A 22,247-nucleotide genomic window follows, 5' to 3' on the forward strand; every position below is an offset into this window, starting at 1 on the left:
GAATTTCATATTATCTAATATCTCAGTATTCATCCAGGGTTCAGTTCTTCGTTTAATCCTAACCTCTTTAACTGGTGCAATATTATCAAGGATGGTAGTGAACATTGTTTTGAATTTTTCCCAGGCATCGTTTACGTCCGTGCAACTTGTTATCTCTGTCCAGTCACAATTGTGTAGCCTCTTTACCAGTGTTTCTTTACTGTAGTTTCTAGTTGACCTCATTTTTATTGTTCTGTGTAGGCCTATCCTATCCCTAGTTATTTTCCTGGTGCAGTAAATGATGAAATGATCACTAAGACCTGTGGTAATGACGCCTGACTGACTAATGTTCTCAGAGCGGTTACAAAGTATGTGGTCAATTAGGGTGGCTGAGAACTGTGTGATCCGGGTTGGAGTATTAATTAGTTGAGTGTAACTATTTAATCCTAGAATTTGCTTATACCTTTTGCATAGCCCGTTATTTTGCTGCTGAAAACAGATATTAAAGTCGCCCAGTATTATTGTCTCGCAATTGTTTTCAACTCCGGACAAGACTCTGGAAAAGTCTTCTAAGAACTGGTCCTGGGTAGGAGGGCGGTAACTAGTTCCTACTAAGATGGGTTTGGTCTTAGGAAGCAGCACTTCAAACCATAGAATCTCCAGTTTATTGTTATTTAAATCAGGTCTTGGGTTGTAAGCTAAGTCATTTCTAATGTAGGCACATACTCCACCACCCTTTCTGTTCCTATCTAAGCGTTTTATATTGTAACCATCTATTTTGACCTCGTCGTCAGTCACCGTATCATCCAACCAAGATTCAGAGATGGTTATAACTGCCGCCCTAATTTTGTTAGCTAGAATCCTCATCTCTGCCAATTTAGGAAGAAGTGATCTTGCATTGACATGAATAAAGTGAAGGCCTGTTTTCATAAAACAATCATAATCATCAATATATGGCAATGGGTCATTTGTATTAAAATTAGGTAAATCAATGTCATCACTGCTAAAGGGTAACTGTGCCAAAGTGCATTTGTTACACACAAAATGAATTCTGGCACCGTTGCTATAATTGTACATACATCCATCATGCACCCACCCCTTACACATTTTACATAAGGTGCCTTTTCTGTTTTTCATGCGTACTTTAGTACAGTGTATGCACCTGTTTGGTAGTGTTTGAGATAATAATGGCTGTATTGTCTCACATTGACCTATGTATGCATTACATATGGAGTTAAGGTTATCATTCCTAGCTACTAGACCGTCATTATTGCCGTCATTTATCTGTCTGTTTTGCCTCTGCACAATAGTTTGAGGTCCTGGATTAATTTGGATATCACCACTTAAGAGCGCTACAATAAGAGCTGTGTGCCACTGTTTTTGTTTGGGTATGCGGTGTTGCCATACCTTGCGGCGATAGTGACATTTACTTTTCTGGTAGGATGGCAACTGTTGGGCTTTTACTGTCCAGGGCGCTGTTACTCCATTCATCTTTTCCAGCCCCCATGACTGATTACTTTCTTCATGGAATTGAAGAAGAAATATAAATATAATTATGGCAGCCTGTACCCCCCTAATGCCTGCCATTTTCACTCTTCGCTCTTTTACTCATATACAATAATATTTATTTCTCTTTTCCTTTCCCTAGTACACTTAGTATCTGCTTTAGCAATCACCACTGATTTACTAGTAAAATTTCCTCTTCAAAACCCTCTTCACTGCTCACTTTTCCCTGGTTTTATCCTTCCAAATCCCCCTCAGTTCCATTTATCGGGGGTTGTGTGGTGTTGTTGTCTCCTGACCTGTTTTGCTGACTCAGCCATTTTTAAAACACTGAGGGGAGTAACGCCACCTACAACCTGACTTTCCTTGAGTTTATAGATATATTTGGCGTTTTCTGCTATGATTCTCTCACTGTACACTGGTCAGCTGAATATAGGTCAGCTACTATAACATTAACCTTGACTGTTTAACTATTCACTTCTTTCTCACGACTGGCACTGAGGGATATCCGACCTATAACCTTGGAGTTTTGTACTGTTGATTTGACGATGTCTCCTGTGTTTCCCTCTCGTTAGCACTGGTACAGGTGATATGATGGTGGTACAGATATGATGCTACTGTCAACAGATGAACGTCAGTAAAGATGAGAATTTCACTTCGCTAGTTGTACGTCTGGCAGTAGCGGCTGTTTGGATGCCGGTCAGCCATGTTTAAATGCTCAATTCTTTCCCTCGTTTGGCACTGAAGAAAAAAGTCCTACAGACCTGTCATTTCCTTGGAGATTTAGTTGATCAGGTTTTCTGCCATGTTGTCTTCCCGTTAAACACTGGTGCAGTTGATATGGAGGTCAGTTATTTCATTGTAGTGGAAAACGTCTCATGTCTGGTTCACGTCTGGCAGCAGGTCTGGTACTTGAATGCTGGTCCCTCTTTTGTCATATTTAGTCCATTTCGTTGTCGTCACCGTCAGTTTTTATGTCACTATAGGTTCCTTGCATGTTGTTGCAGCAGTACTTGCCAACTTGGCCATCACTGGAGTTCGGATAGGCCCAGGGGACGGCAAGATGTAGGAGCAGCCTTGTTGCTGCTAGATGCGGCTGCGGCCGCATTACCTTCTTTTGCACCAACCTCACATCATTCTTCATCAACGAATAAACCATTGGCACATGCCACAGTTTAGGGTAAATAATTGTATTTATAACTATGACCCTCTGATGGATCGTCAGCCCACTCGTCCGTATTCCCCCAATCTCCCTAATACTCCTTGCACAACCCTTACGGAGTTGGCCTCTCCAGCTTCTTGCGCTGCCCTTCTGTATAATACTCCACATACTTTAATTGATCTACTACCTGCCAACCATACTTTTGTCCCAAGTTCCCTCCCACCCATGAACCAACCTCTAACAATTTAGACTTAACTGCATTAAGACGCATACCTGTTGCCCCACTAAATATCTCAACGATTCGACCTACATTCTTTAATCCCTCCTCTCCCCCAACTAAAACCGTCGTATCGTCAACATATCCAACTATACCTGGAGCACCCTGCTGCCGTACCCCCCCATCATCTACCCCAACATTAATCATCCTATATAAAGGATCTTGTAGACATGTGAATAGGATCTGAGACATGGGACATCCCTGTCTCAGTCCCCTACCCATACTAACTACCTTCCCCATACGTCCATTGATTTGCACCTGTAGTACTGTACCTTTGTATAATGTCTCCGCCCATCGGACAATTTCCTCGCCTAAACCCATATGCCTCATTATCATCCATAATGTCTCTCGCTCTACACAGTCATAAGCAGCCTTCCAATCCAAAGCAAGTACACCTCCTCCACTCGTTCTACAATCATCTATGAAATCCTTAATCCTCCCATGTCCACTAATCATTGGCCACCCCGGCACACCCATTTGTCTCTTATCTATAACTCTCCCAATAACACTACGTAGCCTATTACTTAAAACCCTTGCAAACAATTTGTAATCACCGCACATTAAAGATAAACCTCTATAATCCAGGATGCTGTTCTGAACTTCCCCCTTTGGAATCATGACAACGACCCCTGTTCATTGCGTCATATCCATGCATCCCTTTACCTTCATTTCATTTAACAAATGCACCAAGCATTCCTTCAAGACCTCCCAGTTACTTAAATAAAAATCATTTGGAATGCCATCAATCCCTGGCATCTTCCTTACACTCATCCCCTGTAATGCCTTCAAAACCTCATCTTCACTTATGGGCCCCTCTATCTCCACCCTGTCTTCTGGTTCCAGGATACGTGATATCCCTTCCTCCATAATATGCAAGTCCCCCATCTTCCTATTGCCTCCTCTCATATATATCTCAAACCATTCAACCGCAAAACCACTCATACCTTCAGTCGTTACTAACCGCTGTCCCACCGTGTGCCCACCCACGTCCTGATGAACCTCTAATTTCAACAAATTCATTATATTTTGCCAGATCTTTAATCGCCGCAGAACGCAAGCTGATGGCTTATCACCCCATAAAACATCTTCCAACCCACCCCTTAATCTTTCACCATCAAACCGTGCGTTCTGCATCTCCAGCAGTTGCGTCTTTATACCCTTGATCTCTGAAACCGGATATATTCCACGAAAACCATCATAACACTGTTTTAACTGCCCCTCCAAATACCTCCGTAATCCATATTTCCATTGTCCAACCTCCCTTCCTTTCCTCATATAAAAACTACGGATCCCTGGTTTAGCACATTGCTCCCACCACAGTAATATATCACCTCCCAGCTTTCCTTTATTCCATTCATTTCTCCACTATTCCGCAAAACTAAGTCCACCCTGCATATCCTCTAACAAGCTCACATTTAGTTTCCAATAACTCATAAAACGTTTCGGCAACTCACCCCAGCCCACGTCCACAACTACCCCTCTATGATCCGAAAATACAACATTTACAGTTTCCATATTAACTTGTATCTCAGGAGATGCATAAATGCGGTCCAAGCGTGCCACATAACCGTTCTTCACATAAGTATGCTCCACCACCCGACTGTTCCCACTAACTACATCCACTAATTCGACTCCCCCTAATACATCCCGTAGGACTCCCAACACACCCAGCCCCCCGCGGCTCCACATCCTTCCTACATATCACACTATTCCAATTCCCTCCAAATAATGTATAAACTAGTAACCCCTTCATATGATATATTAGTGTGTCCAAAACAAAATCCTCTTTATTACGCCTATTGCTGTCCACCGGCATGTACACACTCACAAAGCACACTGGTACCCCACCCTATGTTCCATCCACCCTCACTACTCTCCTATCTCCCCCTTCTTCCCAGTGTAACAATTGAAAAGGACTGGCCTCAGCTATTAATACCGCAGCACCTCCCTGAAGCTTCTCAGTAAATCCAGCATAAACCTTGTACTCATCTATCAACAAATCCCTTCCATACTTAAAATTATGCTCTTGTAAAAATATGATCTGCATTCCATGCCTCTTTAAAAAGTCACTAAAGATCCTGCGCTTTACATCGGCCCTTAGGCCATTTACATTTAACGTTAGGCACTTATAAATGCTATCGGGGGCTTACCAATCGATCGATATCCATACGGGTCCTTATGTTTTTGCACAGTATGCTTTTCACAATGCCCTTTCCTTGCCTCACCTTTCCCCTGCCCCTTACCCCCCCCCCCTGATACTTTTATTTGGGACATCCACTGAGTGTTTCTTACCAGATCTTTGCACAGGTGTAAAAACATCATCACTGTCAGAAGCACCTGCCTCTCTCTTTCGTGATGCCTCAACTATGGGCATGCCCTCATCTGCACTTTCAGCTTTATGCACTTCAACCACAGCCTCATAAATCCTCTGTGGTTGCCCATCCCCACCACCCACATTGCAGATGTCCCATCCGACACCATACGTCGTGTTCGGTTCCTATTCTGATCCTCCAAGAATCCCTGTATAACAGTGTCTATTGCAGCTGAAACTTCACTACCCAATTCACCTTGTCTCACCTCATCCTCTATATGTATGGTCTCAATTACTTGAGAGACCTCCGGTAATGTTACACATTCCACCGGATTGTCCTCCACGATTTCACTCCACGGCCTGTGGGCCCGAGGATGCTCCCGTGATGGCTGGGTCGTCACTTCTCTTTCCTTCTCCACTCCTTTCTCTTCTCCATGTGTCTCAGGTGACGATTGTCGAGAACACATCGCAGCCATATGATCATACGCTCCACAGAGTCTACATATTCTTCTCTGCCCTGCATATGTGACACATACCTGAGTTCTGAAGTCACTCAATGTCACATATGATGGTATAGTTTTGCGCAAGGACATCTTAAGGGTAAAAGATCCCTCACACAGTCCAGCATACATTCCCTCAGACCACCTTCCAACTGTTGCTTGATGTATAACACCAAACTCTTCGAGAGTTGCGTTTATGTCTTCCTCATCGGCCTCAAATGGGACATTCCGTAACTTTACCCAAGTATAATACTTAGATACGTCTCTCATACGTACTTCTAAACCAGGGTTAACCAGCATACACACATCCTGGTACTTTTCCACCATCTTCTCATATACAGCAGTCATCACGAATTTCAGAAAGATTCTTGTAGCTCCATTCAAAGCAATTCCATACAAATCGTCGTTGTTGATGCAGTAGGTATCTCTTAAGATGGCAGGAAGCATAACTGACCCATTGGTGTTATAAACTGCGCCTTTCAACACCTCAATACACACAGTGTTTATCTTCCTCCTGGTAGTCTGCATCATCTTGCAAAATTCGCTCAGTGCTACCAACTGTAGCGAGTGCAGCAGCCAACGTCCGTCCTCCATCAATGGTGTTTGACGAATGCACGAGCAAAACCGAAGTGCAACCTCTCGGCCCGGAAGCGAAGAGGTCAGTGTTTGTTATCCTGGTTATGAAAGTTTTTCAAACACAGAGAACATAACCATTAGGGTTAAAAGACCAGGGTGCCTCGAAAAAAAAAAATCTTTCTTGGATGCATCCTTCGTGTTGCTCAAAGGCAAACCATTCCCTTGATACAACCTTTCAAACCAGACAACACCTGGCAAAACTCACATCTTACATACCTCAAATACACCAGCCAACAGAACCCCCCCCCCTTACATTCCCCGAAAAGGAGACCAACCCTTTGCCCTCCCTCAGGGTCCCCGACAAAGGGTACCCACAGTGAGGCTTCTGATAACCTTCTGGGAAACTATTCCTACACTTTGTTCTATAGAACCTTGCCGCCAACACTTTTACCCTCAAATCTTCCCTTAACTCCCACATTCCCCAAGAAATATCTAAATAGTCTACTATGACATACATTATAGCCCTTCTCACATCCTTTGGCACACTATGTACATCTAACAATAAAGCCCTTAAAAGCGACAAACGACACCCCCAAAAGTCTGATAAGCCCCCTCATCCATAATCTCACCCCCTCCAAGGAGGGACAAAAAAAGACAGCATGAAACGCCATTTCAACATCAACGCAATGCAGGCAAGATGCCTCGTCCACGAATCTCATGGGTCTCAACACATCCTTGGAGGCCAGAATTCCCATGATAAAACGATACACTAATTCCCTTACTCTAGCCTGTATCCCTCCAAATAACCTGCCAATCGTACGTTGGGTACACGGCAACCCTTTGCAAGACTTCCTGCCCTCCCACAGCCCACACCAACCTTTTTACATTTAGGTTGGCTAACTGTTGCACTGTCAATAAAACCCTCAACATATCCTCACAAACCCGGAAGTCCTTGCCACTCCACCATCTATGAGCCTCCTCCATAACCCTTCTTACTCTAATGCCCCGCACACCCCCTTCCTTAATATACCTCTGCTTGATATAGATAGCCATTACTCGCAGACACAACACCAACAAACCTAAACCCCCTCGTTGAACATTCGTCATAACTACCTCCTTACATAACCACGCCCTTCCAAAGCCCCACAAAACTTTAACACCCTCTGCTGGATTTCCAAAATGTCCTGTACCCGTAAGGGGAACACCTCCACCACCCCCCATACCTTGCTATAGACAAGTGAGTTGACGACCACTGCCCTCTGATGCAATGCTTGATCCGTTGAACTTAAACCTCTAAGTCTACCCAAAACCTTTCCTGTAACAGACTCCGAATTGACCCTCTTGCAGTCCTGCACCTCCACCATATACTATATCCCACATACCCTGATCCTATCCACAACTGTCCATCCTGACCCCTCCCCCAAGCTCCCACCTATCCAATTACCCACCTCCAGTAACCTTGATTTCACTATGTTAACTCTCTTACTCGTATTAGTACCAAACATATGAAACACTCTACCCACCCTCCCTAACGCTTCCTTACCCCTAAACAAAACAGTTGTATCATCCACATATCCAGCAATAACCCCCCGGCACCCCCATCCATCTCCTGTCTGTCCATCACCCCCTCAACAAACTCATAAAAGGGATTCTGCACACAAGCAAAAAGCAGCTGGGATAGCAGGCATCCCTGCCTCAAACCTCTCTCCATCGATGCAATTTCACCCAACCTCCCATTGACCAGTACCCTCACCACCGCCTCAGCATACAGGGTGTTCACCCATCTCACCACCCCCTCTCCAAACCCTAACCGTTCTAGGCAAACTCTTAAGAAATCTGTATCCACGCAATCATATGCATTCTCCCAATCTAAACCAACTATTCCCCCTCCCGGACAGCTCTCAATAAAATCCCTGATAAAACCATGTCCGTCCCTCATCCTTCTCCCCGGAATACCAAACTGCTCCCTATGTATTACAAAACCCAGTATATCCTCATTCTGTTGCTCAAAATCTTAGCAAAAATCTTGTAATCAGAGCACATTAATGAAATCGCTCAATACTCGTCCCTCCTTTTTTAGCACTAAAACTGTGACACCCGTTTTTTTGCGATTTCCCCATCCTTCCACTACTTAACATACAATTCAAAAACCCCACCAAACAATGCCTTACACACCCCGAATGACACTTATAAAAATCGTTTGGTATACCGTCTATGCCCAGTGTCTTACCCTGGCACAGCCCAAAAACCGCCGGACGTGAGCCTAGTATGCAGCATGCATTTCCCTTTCTGGATGGCCACGCTGAGGCGCTAGAACATGAAAGTGGCTGCCATTGGGTCCATGGTGGTGTCGATGAGTCTGAAACCCAGTTCTTTAAGGAAATGTATGGCATGTTTTCCCCATGATCCCAAAGTCTCTGATCCCACTAGACTTGCATGATACTACTTTCTCAACATTTTGAAAATCAATTGGATGGTTAAAATCTCTTACATGAATAAATAGAGCATTGGAATCTTGTCCAGTTCTAATGCTATATTTATGTTGTTTTAATCTTAGTTCGAGACTTTTACCAGTTTGACCGTAATAAACTTTATCGCAAATTTTACAAGGAATCTTACAGACACATCCATCAGCATTTTGGGGGGAATTCTTTATCAAAAGTTTTTTTTACTGTATCAAGATTTTTGAATACAACTTTAATATTAAAAGTCTTAAGAAGAGAAGGCCTATCAACCAAGTTTTCATGGTAAGGGAGAACCAACATATTTTTAGTTGAATAAGGCTGGTTGTCCCTTTTTGGATTGTAAAAAGTATTTCTAGCAACTTTAAAAGATTTATCAATTACATTTCTTTTAAAGTTGCTAGAAATACTTTTTACAATCCAAAAAGGGACAACCAGCCTTATTCAACTAAAAATATGTTGGTTCTCCCTTACCAGGTAAACGTCAGGTGTTTAACCGTTGTGGGATCTGATAGTGAGGTGTTGGCCAGACCCCTTATATACCTTCCTTTGATGCTTTACTTTCATAGTTCCTTGATAATGTGAGTAGTCACGAAAGCGCTTGGAATTTCTCTATTCTTTCAGAGTGGTTGTTTTGCATATATATATAAATATATATATATATATATATATATATATATATATATATATATATATATATATATATATATATAGATATATATATAGATATATATAGATATATATATAGATATATAAATATATATATATATATATATATATATATATATATATATATATATATATATATATATATATATATATATATATATATATATATAAAGTAGGAATAAATATAGGCCTTACTTCATTAAGAGAAACTAGTCGGAGGTTGAAGAAGACTGGCAGCGTCACTTTGTAAACAAGAATGCAGCCCAAGAGCATTCCTAACACACTGACCGAGATCTGTGTCCCGAAGAAGTACACCTCAGAGGAGTTACCTGAAGAAGCAATTAGTACTTGATCAATTCTGAGTAATATTGCTCTGAAATTTATAGAATTCATGATCTAATTCCTCTCAATGATTTTGTGTTAATGTAGATGAAAGACTCTTGATCCAATGAATTCGACTTGTCCCCCGCCTTCATATTTGGAACGTCAGAGCCTCCATTTCTCCTAGGTGTTTTATGGTCTCCACCACCTTTTTACAGATTTCAGAAATAATTATAACATTGGCAGTTTACTTGATTCAGTAATATTACTTTCAGAAAAGAATATTTGTGAAGATAAATTACTTTGCCAATTTCAAATTACTTCAACATCTTGAGAACTCTTGCATTATTCTTGTAAAACAACCTTGAACGTTACCCTTTTTTAACAATATTAGCTTTCTTATTACATGTAATTACTTTTCCTGGACACTTTCATGTCCAGGAAAGTGAGTAAGCACTAAGAAGAAGAGTCACGAAAAATACATTTTATTACGAAGTGAGTTAATACGTGACACCGAGAAGGTGACAACTCTCTTAGTGATGTGATGTGTCATATAGTGAGATAGCACACTGCAGGAGGCCTGCTGGTCCACAGTGTATAATAACTGCATATATGTCATATAGTGAGATAGCACACTGCAGAAGGCCTGCTGGTCCACAGTGTATAATAACTGCATATATGTCATATAGTGAGATAGCACACTGCAGAAGGCCTGCTGGTCCACAGTGTATAATAACTGCATATATGTCATATAGTGAGATAGCACACTGCAGGAGGTCTGCTGGTCCACAGTGTATAATAACTGCATATATGTCATATAGTGAGATAGCACACTGCAGGAGGCCTGCTGGTCCACAGTGTATAATAACTGCATATATGTCATATAGTGAGATAGCACACTGCAGGAGGTCTGCTGGTCCACAGTGTATAATAACTGCATATATGTCATATAGTGAGATAGCACACTGCAGGAGGCCTGCTGGTCCACAGTGTATAACAACTGCATATATGTCAAACCTCTAAATACATTAGCATAGTTAGATAATAATGACTAACATTAAGACAGGAAAATTCATGAACAGGTATTTCATTTTAATTATTATAAACATCAACTTAAACATATGAGGAACACTGCAGTACACTTACCTCAATGGAAATAAAAGAACCCCAATGGAAATAAAAGAACCCCAATGGAAATAAAAGAACCCCAATGGAAATAAAATAACCACAATGGAAATAAAAGAACCCCAATGGAAATAAAAGAACCCCAATGGAAATAAAAGAACCCCAATGGAAATAAAAGAACCCCAATGGAAATAAAAGAACCCCAATGGGAATAAAAGAACCCCAATGGAAATAAAAGAACCCCAATGGAAATAAAAGAACCCCAATGGGAATAAAAGAACCCCATGTAAATAAAAGAACCCCAATGGAAATAAAAGAACCCCAATGGGAATAAAAGAACCCCAATGGAAATAAAAGAACCCCAATGGAAATAAAAGAACCCCAATGGGAATAAAAGAACCCCATGTAAATAAAAGAACCCCAATGGAAATAAAAGAACCCCAATGGAAATAAAAGAGCCCCAATGGAAGTAAAAGAACCCCAATGGGAATAAAAGAACCCCAATGGAAATAAAAGAACCCCCATGTAAATAAAAGAACCCCAATGGAAATAAAAGAACCCCAATGGAAATAAAAGAGCCCCAATGGAAATAAAAGAACCCCAGTGGAAATAAGTCACTCTGACTTTTTTGGGTTATCCCAGGTTCTTTACACATATGCTGCTATGTATGATAATTTATGTATGTATTTGTGTATACCAGAATAAACTTATTTAACTCCACGAAGGTGAACTCCATCCTCCCACGCGAACATTTGTCCAATAAATGTATAGTGAATGCAATCTCCATTGTTGTGAGAAATATTTTCACCTACAAATAATGACAATTTTCCGAACAATAAAACTGTCAAGTTTATAGATACTTGAACTCATATTTGAAATATGTTCATCAAACTCGCAAGTCCCATGATGATTCCACAATATTTCATTGAACTGTAGAATTACATGGAAGTAATTCTTCGGAATTAATCCATTCTACACAAAGGCTGTATACCTCACATGATGGAGTTTACACAACCCATAGAAAATTTTTGAGTTTTATTATTAATTTTCATTTTACAGTCAGATTTAAAGAAAACATTGATATTTAAGATAATAATAATAAAATAATAATAATAATAATAATAATAATAATAATAATAATAATAATAATAATAATAATAATAATAATGATAATGAAAATAATAATAATAATAGAAATAATAATAATAATAATAATAATAATAATAATAATAATAATAATAATAATAATAATAAAAATAATAATAACAATTGTGGAAAATAAATTCCCATAATTATACTGTATATATTTTTACAATGTAAATATACATGATTTATGCATTACTGTTGTTCTAAATTGTATTTTGAATAGAACCAACCGGGTTCGGCCTGCGCCTGTGCGGATCTGCGAGGGGGAACAGGTCGAGTCAGAGCATGGGGAGGCGGGAGTGTTTTGAATGGAGTTAGGAGGCTGTGAAAATGATTGGTACAAATTGTGGTTTAAAGACTGTGAAAGAGATCTGCTGGAGAATTGTGCAGATGGAATGGAAATGAATGTTTTAATTGATCAACATTACGAATTGGAAGAAAAACTGTCTTGTAAAAGTAAGGCTTTGAATAAATTAAAGGGTGTAAGCCAGGCAGTTGATCAACCTATTAATACAAAGGGTGGGTTTGCCAAAACCTCCAGAGTATGGTCTGGAGGAAATCAGACTAGGTCGGCAAGAATTAATTGTTCAATTGCAGACCAGTCAGCCAAACAGTTCAAAGGATATAACACATAATGACTCTGAAGTATCTGTCAAGTCTCAAAAGGAAAAAATAATCCCAGTGGTAATAATCATAGTTAAGAGTTAAATAAGCACATATCAAGTCAGGAATCAGTAATAGTGGTTCCTCACATCAAGGTAAGAGGAATAAGTACCTCAGTAAGGGTAACCCAGTTAATAAGAGGTCAGGCAAGGAAAAGAGAGACTGTCTCTTCTGCCAGGGTACTCATTTCACTAAAAATTGTAATGCCTATAATTCATGGGATATTAAAGTGGAAAGAATGAAAGAACTTGACAGATTTATCAGATGTCTAGACAATCATAATGTAAAGGATTGTCATACCAAACTGAACAGTTGCTATCAATGCAACAAGGGAAGGCACCATACAGTTATGTGCAGGGTTGTATGTAAGTCTTATAATAATGGTGACAATAATGATAACGCTAATAACCCTGACACTACAGTGACTGATGTAAAGGTTGCAGCTAATGGCAATAATGATGGCCTAGCTGAGGTAGCCTTGCCGGTGTTGGATGTAATAATTCAGGATAAAGGGCATAAATCCAAAACCATGCGGCGTCTCTCTCCTCAACACTGGTACGGGCCATGTAATATATGGCAGACTACCGCCTAGTAATAATGACTAGAGGAAGTAGTGAATACAGTCACGGTGTCTTACTCATAAAAGGTCAACCCAGTACAAGTATTCTTCTATCGAGAATGATGTTGAACCAGTCTAATTTGTGGGAGCTGGACAGCATAGGATTAATATAAATGAGGAAAGTCCAAATGATTCCTTTACTCAGGAACAATACCTGAAGGATGTTAAATGTGAATCTGGACATTACTGGGTGCGAATTCCGTGGAAGCTTGACCGTCCAGAATTACCTACTAATTATAGGATGGCGTATGGACAGTTAACGGGCCCAGCTCTGTGAACTGAGCAAGACACCAAAATTGTTGACTGCTTATAATGATTTAATTAATAAACAGTTAAATAATAAATTGTTCTTACTTCAGGCGACGATAAATGCACACCTTAAGTGCACAGGTGGTCCACTGAGCGAAGTAATTGGGTAAATAATCTTATGTGGACAATTTGCGGGTGTGACGTCAACTGAAGAGGAACTAATGAGGATATGTTAAGGGGTTAATGAAATAATGCAGTAAGGTGCTGGGACTGACTTGGGACACTGAGAGAGACTTGTTATTGTTAACGTCTCATAATTTCAGTATGCCCAACAAATTAACCCAGAGAGCATAGGCTTAGTGTCACACCTTACAATAAGAGGGAAATTGTTAATACCAGAAGCATGGAAGCTTGAGTGTACTTTGGATGGAGCTCTACCTGAGGAGTTAACAGGTGGAAAGAATTAATGGGTGATTATGTAAATACCAATGTTGAAGTTCCCAAGCCAGGTGGCCAGTGAAGATGGGAAAATTGTACTCCACGTTATTTAAGTCGTTTAACAACGACCTCCGCCCGGCCGCAGTGTGGAAATAAAATTCCCATAATTATACTGTATATATTTTTATAATGTAAATATACATGATTAATGCATTACTGTTGTTCTAAATTGTATTTTGAATAGAACCAACCGGGTTCGTCCTGCGCCTGCGCGGATCTGCGAGGGGGAACAGGTCGAGTCAGGGCATGGGGAGGCGGGAGTGTTTTGAATGGAGTTAGGAGGCTGTGAAAATATTGGACCAGGAAATTGGCGTTCACGGCAGCCTAAGGATTAATATAGGCTTCACTTCACAATAGGAAGTGTTGTAACTGTTCCTGGTGAAGAGTGAGGGAACGTGATTTACGGGACCACCGTAAAAGGGTGGTAAAATTAGTGAATAATGGTTCGACCAGGGGTGACTGGTGCGCGGCCATGGTGTGTGTCCAGGGGAATACCTGTGAGTTAATCCTCACTCATCAGTCTCAGATCTTAATGGAGTGACCTCTAATGTGTATAATAATTATGAGACATTAAATCGTCTTGTGAATTGTAATGTAATCAGTGATAATAACACTAAGTTAAGGAATCGTTGAAGCGATATGAGCTGCCATTCCCAGAGTGTGTGCGCACATGTTTACCTCGTTGTTCCTGTCTCGAGGATAGTGAAGTTTTTATGGAGTCATGACTTCTAAACCGGGACAAACCAACGAATACCTCGTCCTGCTGGAATAAGAACCGTGTCCGTGTAGCAGGACATCGAAATGAGATGGTGAATGGAGGAAATAAGGAGCATCAATCACCCACAGCTAAGTAACCTTTCTAGTTATAGCAGACTGATACTGGCCAGTTAGGTATGTTGTAGTTGGATAGGTTATGGGTGATCCAGCTACATCAAGCAACCACCAGAAAAATATCTGGTAAGTGGTGGGATTATGTACAAGTGTTTTTTCCTTGATGGATATATTCAAGTGTAACCTTCTCCCTCCCCCCCCCCCCCCTTCATTCAGTTAAACTAATATAATCTATATAGTCCACAATTAATTAGTAGCACCGTACTTGTGGGTGCTATCCAATTTATACTGGTCTCGGATAGATATGGATTAGATTGTGAGGTCGAAGGAACCACCTGCCATGACCAGAGGTGGTTAAGTTTTCTCACATGTCTACACGGGGTGACAACGGTGAACAAGATGGTTGTCTCCCAATGAGATTACTTGTATGCATGTAATGTTGAGGTACGTACAGGTAATCACCCCTACAACATTTTCCACAATAATAATAATAATAATAATAATAATAATAATAATAATAATAATAATAATAATAATAAGCATTGGACGTGTTTCCTTACATTCGTTGTCTATGTTCACCCAACAGTAAAATGGGTACCTGGGTGTTAGTGGACTGATGTGGATCACATCCTGGGTGTTAGTGGACTGGTGTGGGTCACATCCTGGGTGTTAGTGTACTGGTGTGGGTCAAATCCTGGGTGTCAGTGGACTGGTGTGGGTCACATCCTGGGTGTTAGTGAACTGGTGTGGGTCGCATTATGGGTGTTAGTGGACTGGTGTGGTCGCATCCTGGGTGTTAGTGGACTGGTGTGGGTCACATCCTGGGTGTTAGTGGACTGGTATGGGTCGCATCCTGGGTGTTAGTGGACTGGTGTGAGTCGCATCCTGGGTGTTAGTGGACTTGTGTGGGCCGCATCGTGGGTGCTAGTGGACTGGTGTGGGCCGCATCGTGGGTGTTAGTGGACTGGTGTGGGTCGCATCCTGGGTGTTAGTGGACTTGTGTGGGCCGCATCGTGGGTGCTAGTGGACTGGTATGGGTCGCATCCTGGGTGTTAGTGGACTGGTGTGAGTCGCATCCTGGGTGTTAGTGGACTTGTGTGGGCCGCATCGTGGGTGCTAGTGGACTGGTGTGGGCCGCATCGTGGGTGTTAGTGGACTGGTGTGGGTCACATCCTGGGTGTTAGTGGACTGGTGTGGGTCGCTTCCTGCGACAAAACTGGCCTAATTTGCGGGAAATGCTCAGCATAACAAGCGGCTTTCTGTGTAGTAGTATGTCATTGATGTCAGCTATGGTCTGTATAACTTGTACATGTACTGGTAAAAATATATTATTATTATTATTATTATTATTATTATTATTATTATTATTATTATTCTAACTTCCTCATATAAACCTCAGGGTTCACATCCTAAGGGCTTTTATAGCAATTAGTCTGACAAAAAAAAAAAACAGTGAGACAGGAAAAAAGAATTTTGGTAATTCAAATTAAACATTTCAGACCATCATAAATAAGAGGAAGCACAACTGAAGGTTCACCAGCACACTCCAAGAAGATAAGTACAAAATAAGTACAAAATAAGCACAAAATAAGTACAAAATAAGTACAAAATAAGTACAAAATAAAAAAACCCATACACTTATGTGGAGAAATTTTCCACGAGGGTGTTATCAGCCCCCTTCAGCCCATTTCAGCTCCTTTCAGCCCTGAGGGGCCCAGCCCTCTCAGAAGGGGCAAGCATCTTGTTTACTGCTACAGCGAGTAATTGATCCCAGATGCAGTACGAGTATGAGCCGTGGTCAAGCGACCGCCACTCCTTGCAAGAGTCCAGTGTTGCAAAGTTTAGTTTAATAAGAGACAGTCCATCTCTTACCTTAGCAGGACAATTAAGGAAAATCCTGCTCCCACTTTATTACCATGGTAAAGATAGTGGACATTGTTGTCTATGCTTAAGAGAGCAAGAATCAAACATTCTGCTTTGCTTCATGGAGGAAGTGGCAAGGAAGCAAAAGTACTAGGTCAGTTTTTCCTTTATGTTCTAGGGGCATTGCAGTGGTATAGGACACTGTGAGGTCACATTACTTTTGACTCTACTGAGAGTCACACTGACTCCAGGATAACCATCAAAGAACACTGATCCGTGCGTTAGTGTGAACAAAGTGTCTCACAAAACACGATAAACACTTACAGAGAAGTGTGATCAGCTTCTTTAGTGACATTATGGTGTGAACAATTATTGGTGAACAGTGTAACAACAAGTGTTGTGATCCAACAGAGTGTAGTGACATTCTTCAAAGAACACTATTCTTCAGTCAACTCAACGGATATCCGGGTGTAACTACTGGTTAGATACATATACCCAGGTAAGTGTTCTAACTCGTTATGTACTACTATTGACTGCGCAGTTGAGTCTAAGTTACGAGTTAGTCACTTATTATAAACCCTGGTGATAAGTGGACTTCTAAGTCCACACTAGTACGTACATCAGCCATCAGTGAATGAAATATGCTGACATAATACCCCCTAGGGGTAATTTATTATTAACATAATATGATCTTTTACAGCCCGTTGTGAAGTGACTTCGACAGCTTCTCAAGACCTCATCTGCAGGGGCAGCTGTACAGGCGATGAGCTGTCTTTCTAAGCTAAGTTTTCCCTATATTTAAACTATAACCTTAGCTGGTAAACCATTTCTCAACAGTTTGGTCCTTCAAACCGGATAAAGACCACACTGTGGTCCAGATATGTTGTACTACAGTGTACAAATAACCTACGAGCCAAAGTCCTTCGGAAAAAGCTGTAAAACTAGTGTTTTACAATATAAATCAGTATAAATGAGTTCCTCCAGGCTCAATCACAGACAATGGGCAGCCAAAAGAAAACGGGCGCTCGCCCAGCGTTCACCCAAAGAAAATGGGAGCTGGGTGACTCACCCAACAAGAAAACGGGGGATGGTACCCGGCATCCACTGCTCCAAGCTCGAGAAACGCTGACTACATCAACAAGGCAGATGATCGTCAGTTTGCCTGAGTGTTTACCTGGAGTTTATCTGGAGAGAATTCCGGGGGTGAACGCCCCAGCGGCCCGGTCTGTGACCAGGCCTCCTGGTGGATCAGAGCCTGATCAACCAGGCTGTTGCTGCTGGCTGCACGCAAACCAACGTACGAGCCACAGCCTGGCTGGTCAGGAACCGACTTTAGGTGCTTGTCCAGTGCCAGCTTGAAGACTGCCAGGGGTCTGTTGGTAATCCCCCTTATGTATGCAGGGAGGCAGTTGAACAGTCTCGGGCCCCTGATACTTATTGTATGGTCTCTTAACGTGCTAGTGACACCCCTGCTTTTCATTGGGGGGATGTTGCATCGTCTGCCAAGTCTTTTGCTTTCGTAGTGAGTGATTTTCGTGTGCAAGTTCGGTACTAGTCCCTCTAGGATTTTCCAGGTGTACATAGTCATGTATCTCTCCCGCCTGTGTTCCAGGGAATACAGGTTTAGGAACCTCAAGCGCTCCCAGTAATTGAGGTGTTTTATCTCCGTTATACGCGCAGTGAAAGTTCTCTGTATATTTTCTAGGTCAGCAATTTCACCTGCCTTGAAAGGTGCTGTTAGTGTGCAGCAATATTCCAGCCTAGATAGAACAAGTGACCTGAAGAGTGTCATCATGGGCTTGGCCTCCCTAGTTTTGAAGGTTCTCATTATCCATCCCGTCATTTTTCTAGCAGATGCGATTGATACAATGTTATGGTCCTTGAAGGTGAGATCCTCCGACATGATCACTCCCAGGTCTTTGACGTTGGTGTTTCGCTCTATTTTGTGGCCAGAATTTGTTTTGTACTCTGATGAAGATTTAATTTCCTCATGTTTACCATATCTGAGTAATTGAAATTTCTCATCGTTGAACTTCATATTGTTTTCTGCAGCCCACTGAAAGATTCGGTTGATGTCCGCCTGGAGCCTTGCAGTGTCTGCAATGGAAGACACTATCATGCAGATTCGGGTGTCATCTGCAAAGGAAGACACGGTGCTGTGGCTGACATCCTTGTCTATGTCAGATATGAGGATGAGGAACAAGATGGGAGCGAGTACTGTGCCTTGTGGAACAGAGCTTTTCACCGTAGCTGCCTCGGACTTTACACTGTTGACGACTACTCTCTGTGTTCTGTAAGTGAGGAAATTATAGATCCATCGACCGACTTTTCCTGTTATTCCTTTAGCACGCATTTTGTGTGCTATTACGCCATGGTCACACTTGTCGAAGGTTTTTGCAAAGTCTGTATATATTACATCTGCATTCTTTTTATCTTCTAGTGCATTTAGGACCTTGTCATAGTGATCCAATAGTTGAGACAGACAGGAGCGACCTGTTCTAAACCCATGTTGCCCTGGGTTGTGTAACTGATGGGTTTCTAGATGGGTGGTGATCTTGCTTCTTAGGACCCTTTCAAAAATTTTTATGATATGGGATGTTAGTGCTATCGGTCTGTAGTTGTTTGCTGTTGCTTTACTGCCCCCTTTGTGGAGTGGGGCTATGTCTGTTGTTTTTAGTAACTGTGGGACGACCCCCGTGTCCATGCTCCCTCTCCATAGGATGGAAAAGGCTCGTGATAGGGGCTTCTTGCAGTTCTTGATGAACACAGAGTTCCATGAGTCTGGCCCTGGGGCAGAGTGCATGGGCATGTCATTTATCGCCTGTTCGAAGTCATTTGGCGTCAGGATAGCATCGGATAGGCTTGTGTTAACCAAATTTTGTGGCTCTCTCATAAAAAATTCATTTTGATCTTCGACTCTCAGTCTGGTTAGCGGCTTGCTAAAAACTGAGTCATATTGGGACTTGAGTAGCTCACTCATTTCCTTGCTGTCATCTGTGTAGGGCCCATCTTGTTTAAGTAGGGGCCCAATACTGGACGTTGTTCTCGACTTTGATTTGGCATAGGAGAAGAAATACTTTGGGTTTCTTTCGATTTCATTTATGGCTTTTAGTTCTTCCCGCGATTCCTGACTCCTATAAGATTCCTTTAGCTTGAGTTCGATGCTTGCTATTTCTCTGACCAGTGTCTCCCTACGCATTTCAGATATATTGACCTCTTTTAGCCACTCTGTTATTCTTTTCCGTCGCCTGTAAAGGGAGCGCCTGTCTCTTTCTATTTTACATCTACTCCTCCTCTTTCTTAGAGGAATAAGCCTTGTGCATACATCGAGTGCCACCAAGTTAATCTGTTCTAGGCATAAGTTGGGGTCTATGTTGCTTAGAATATCTTCCCAGCTTACATCGGTTAGGACTTGGTTTACTTGGTCCCACTTTATGTTTTTGTTATTGAAGTTGAATTTGGTGAATGCTCCCTCGTGACTAATCTCATTATGTCGGTCTGGGGCTCCACGCATACATGTCTGAACCTCAATTATGTTGTGATCTGAGTATATTGTTTTTGATATGGTGACATTTCTTATCAGATCATCATTGTTAGTGAAGATGAGGTCTAGTGCATTCTGCAGTCTAGTAGGCTCTATTATTTGCTGGTTTAAATTGAATTTTGTGCAGAGATTTAAAAGCTCGTGTGAGTGTGAGTTTTCATCAGAGCTGCCTCCTGGTGTTATTACTGCAACAATATTATTTGCTATATTCCTCCATTTTAGGTGCCTTAAGTTGAAATCTCCCAGGAGCAAGATGTTAGGTGTATATACACATAGTGTTTATAATGTTTATAGACAGAGATTAAGAGATGAGATTTTGTTTAAGTTTCTTATAGATATAACTGTTATATTAAAGGAAACTATATATAAAATGTAAGCTGTAGGCAAACTACTAGAGTCAATTATAGCTGAGATTATAAGTAGCCATCTTGATAAGCATAATCTGATTAATGATACTCAGCATGGATTCACGAGAGGCCGGTCTTGTCTAACCAATTTATTAACTTTCTTCAGTAAAGCTTTTGTGGCTGTTGACCACGATAAAGAATTTGATATTATTTACTTAGATTTTAGTAAGGCTTTAGATAGAGTTCCTCTCCAAAGACTGTCAAAGAAAGTGGCAGCTCATGGCATTGAGGGAAAAGTGCTGTCATGGATCGAGTCATGGCTCACAGACAGGAAGCAGAGAGTGTCCATAACTGGGGTTAAATCCGAGTGGGGATCTGTAACAAGTGGCGTTCCACAGGGATCAGTCTTTGGCCCGTTGTTGTTTATAATATATATCAATGATCTTGATGAGGGTATTACTAGTGAAATGAGCAAATTCGCGGATGACACAAAGATAGGTAGGATAATTAATTCAACGGTAGATATCAGGGAACTTCAGGAGGATTTAGACAAACTCAATACCTGGTCAGAAAAGTAGCAGATGCAGTTCAATATAGATAAATGTAAGGCTGTGAAGCTCGGGAGTGTCCACAACCCTAGGACTTATAAGCTAAATAATGTAGAACTTAGCCATACAGGTTGTGAAAAGGACTTGGGGGTTATGATAAGCAACAACCTTAAACCAAGACAGCAATGCCTAAGTGTACGTAATAAGGCAAATAGATTACTGGGATTTATATCAAGAAGCATAAGCAACAGAAGTTCAGGTGTTATGTTATAGCTTTACACATCATTAGTAAGGCCTCACCTAGATTATGCAGCTCAATTATGGTCTCCATATTACAGAATTGACATAAATTCGTTAGAAAACATTCAGCGTAGGATGACTAAATTAATACATAGCATTAGAAATATTCCATATGAAGAAAGATTGAAGACTCTTAAGTTACATTCACTTGTTAGACGAAGAATGAGGGGAGACCTGATCGAAGTGTATAATTGGAAGATAGGTATTAATAAAGAGGATGTTAAGGTCTTGAGGATATCTCTCCAAGAGAGAACCCGCAGTAATGGATTTAAATTAGACAAGTTTAGATTTAGAAAGGACATAGGAAAGTATTGGTTGACGATGTAATCAGTCCATCACCCTTGAAGTTTTCAGGTGGTCAGTCCCTCAGTCTGGAGAAGAGAATAGTTCCATAGTCAAAAACAGTATGGAGTTGAAGTTACAGGATGGAGCCTTATATACCGCCAGGAGGTGAGGTGTAGGCCACTCCACAGTCCTATCACACAGTTGCTCTTCGCTCAAGGGGGCAGTTGGGGAATTAATTATCGTCTTTTTGTTTACCGTCCGATTTCCTCCAGTTTTGGTGCACAAGACAAAGTGTTTTCACTCTTTCTTGAAAATATTTATCAAAAATACACTTAACTAGCCTCAGAACCCCACAACCTATCACACCATCCCAACACACAATACAATCCATACCCACAGCTTCCACCCAACCCCCAACCATAGAATCCCACAGTATGCTACCAGGTCTCCCACCCCCACAGGCCCCCCA

The 22,247-nt window shown here is 41.3% G+C and overlaps 1 protein-coding gene across 1 annotated transcript in view; it reads right to left on the reverse strand.

Annotated features, from left to right (window-relative positions):
• The window catches only part of LOC128696601 (sodium-coupled monocarboxylate transporter 1), a 348,670-nt gene that overhangs the window by 299,163 nt on the left and 27,260 nt on the right, over positions 1-22,247 (reverse strand). Inside the window, exon 2 of the mRNA XM_070094645.1 lies at positions 9,635-9,768. Coding sequence (XP_069950746.1) covers positions 9,635-9,768 — 134 coding nt within the window. The remainder of the gene's footprint in view (positions 1-9,634; positions 9,769-22,247) is intronic.

The sequence above is a fragment of the Cherax quadricarinatus genome, chromosome 47, assembly GCF_038502225.1.
Source record: "Cherax quadricarinatus isolate ZL_2023a chromosome 47, ASM3850222v1, whole genome shotgun sequence".
NCBI classification, from domain to species: domain Eukaryota; kingdom Metazoa; phylum Arthropoda; class Malacostraca; order Decapoda; family Parastacidae; genus Cherax; species Cherax quadricarinatus.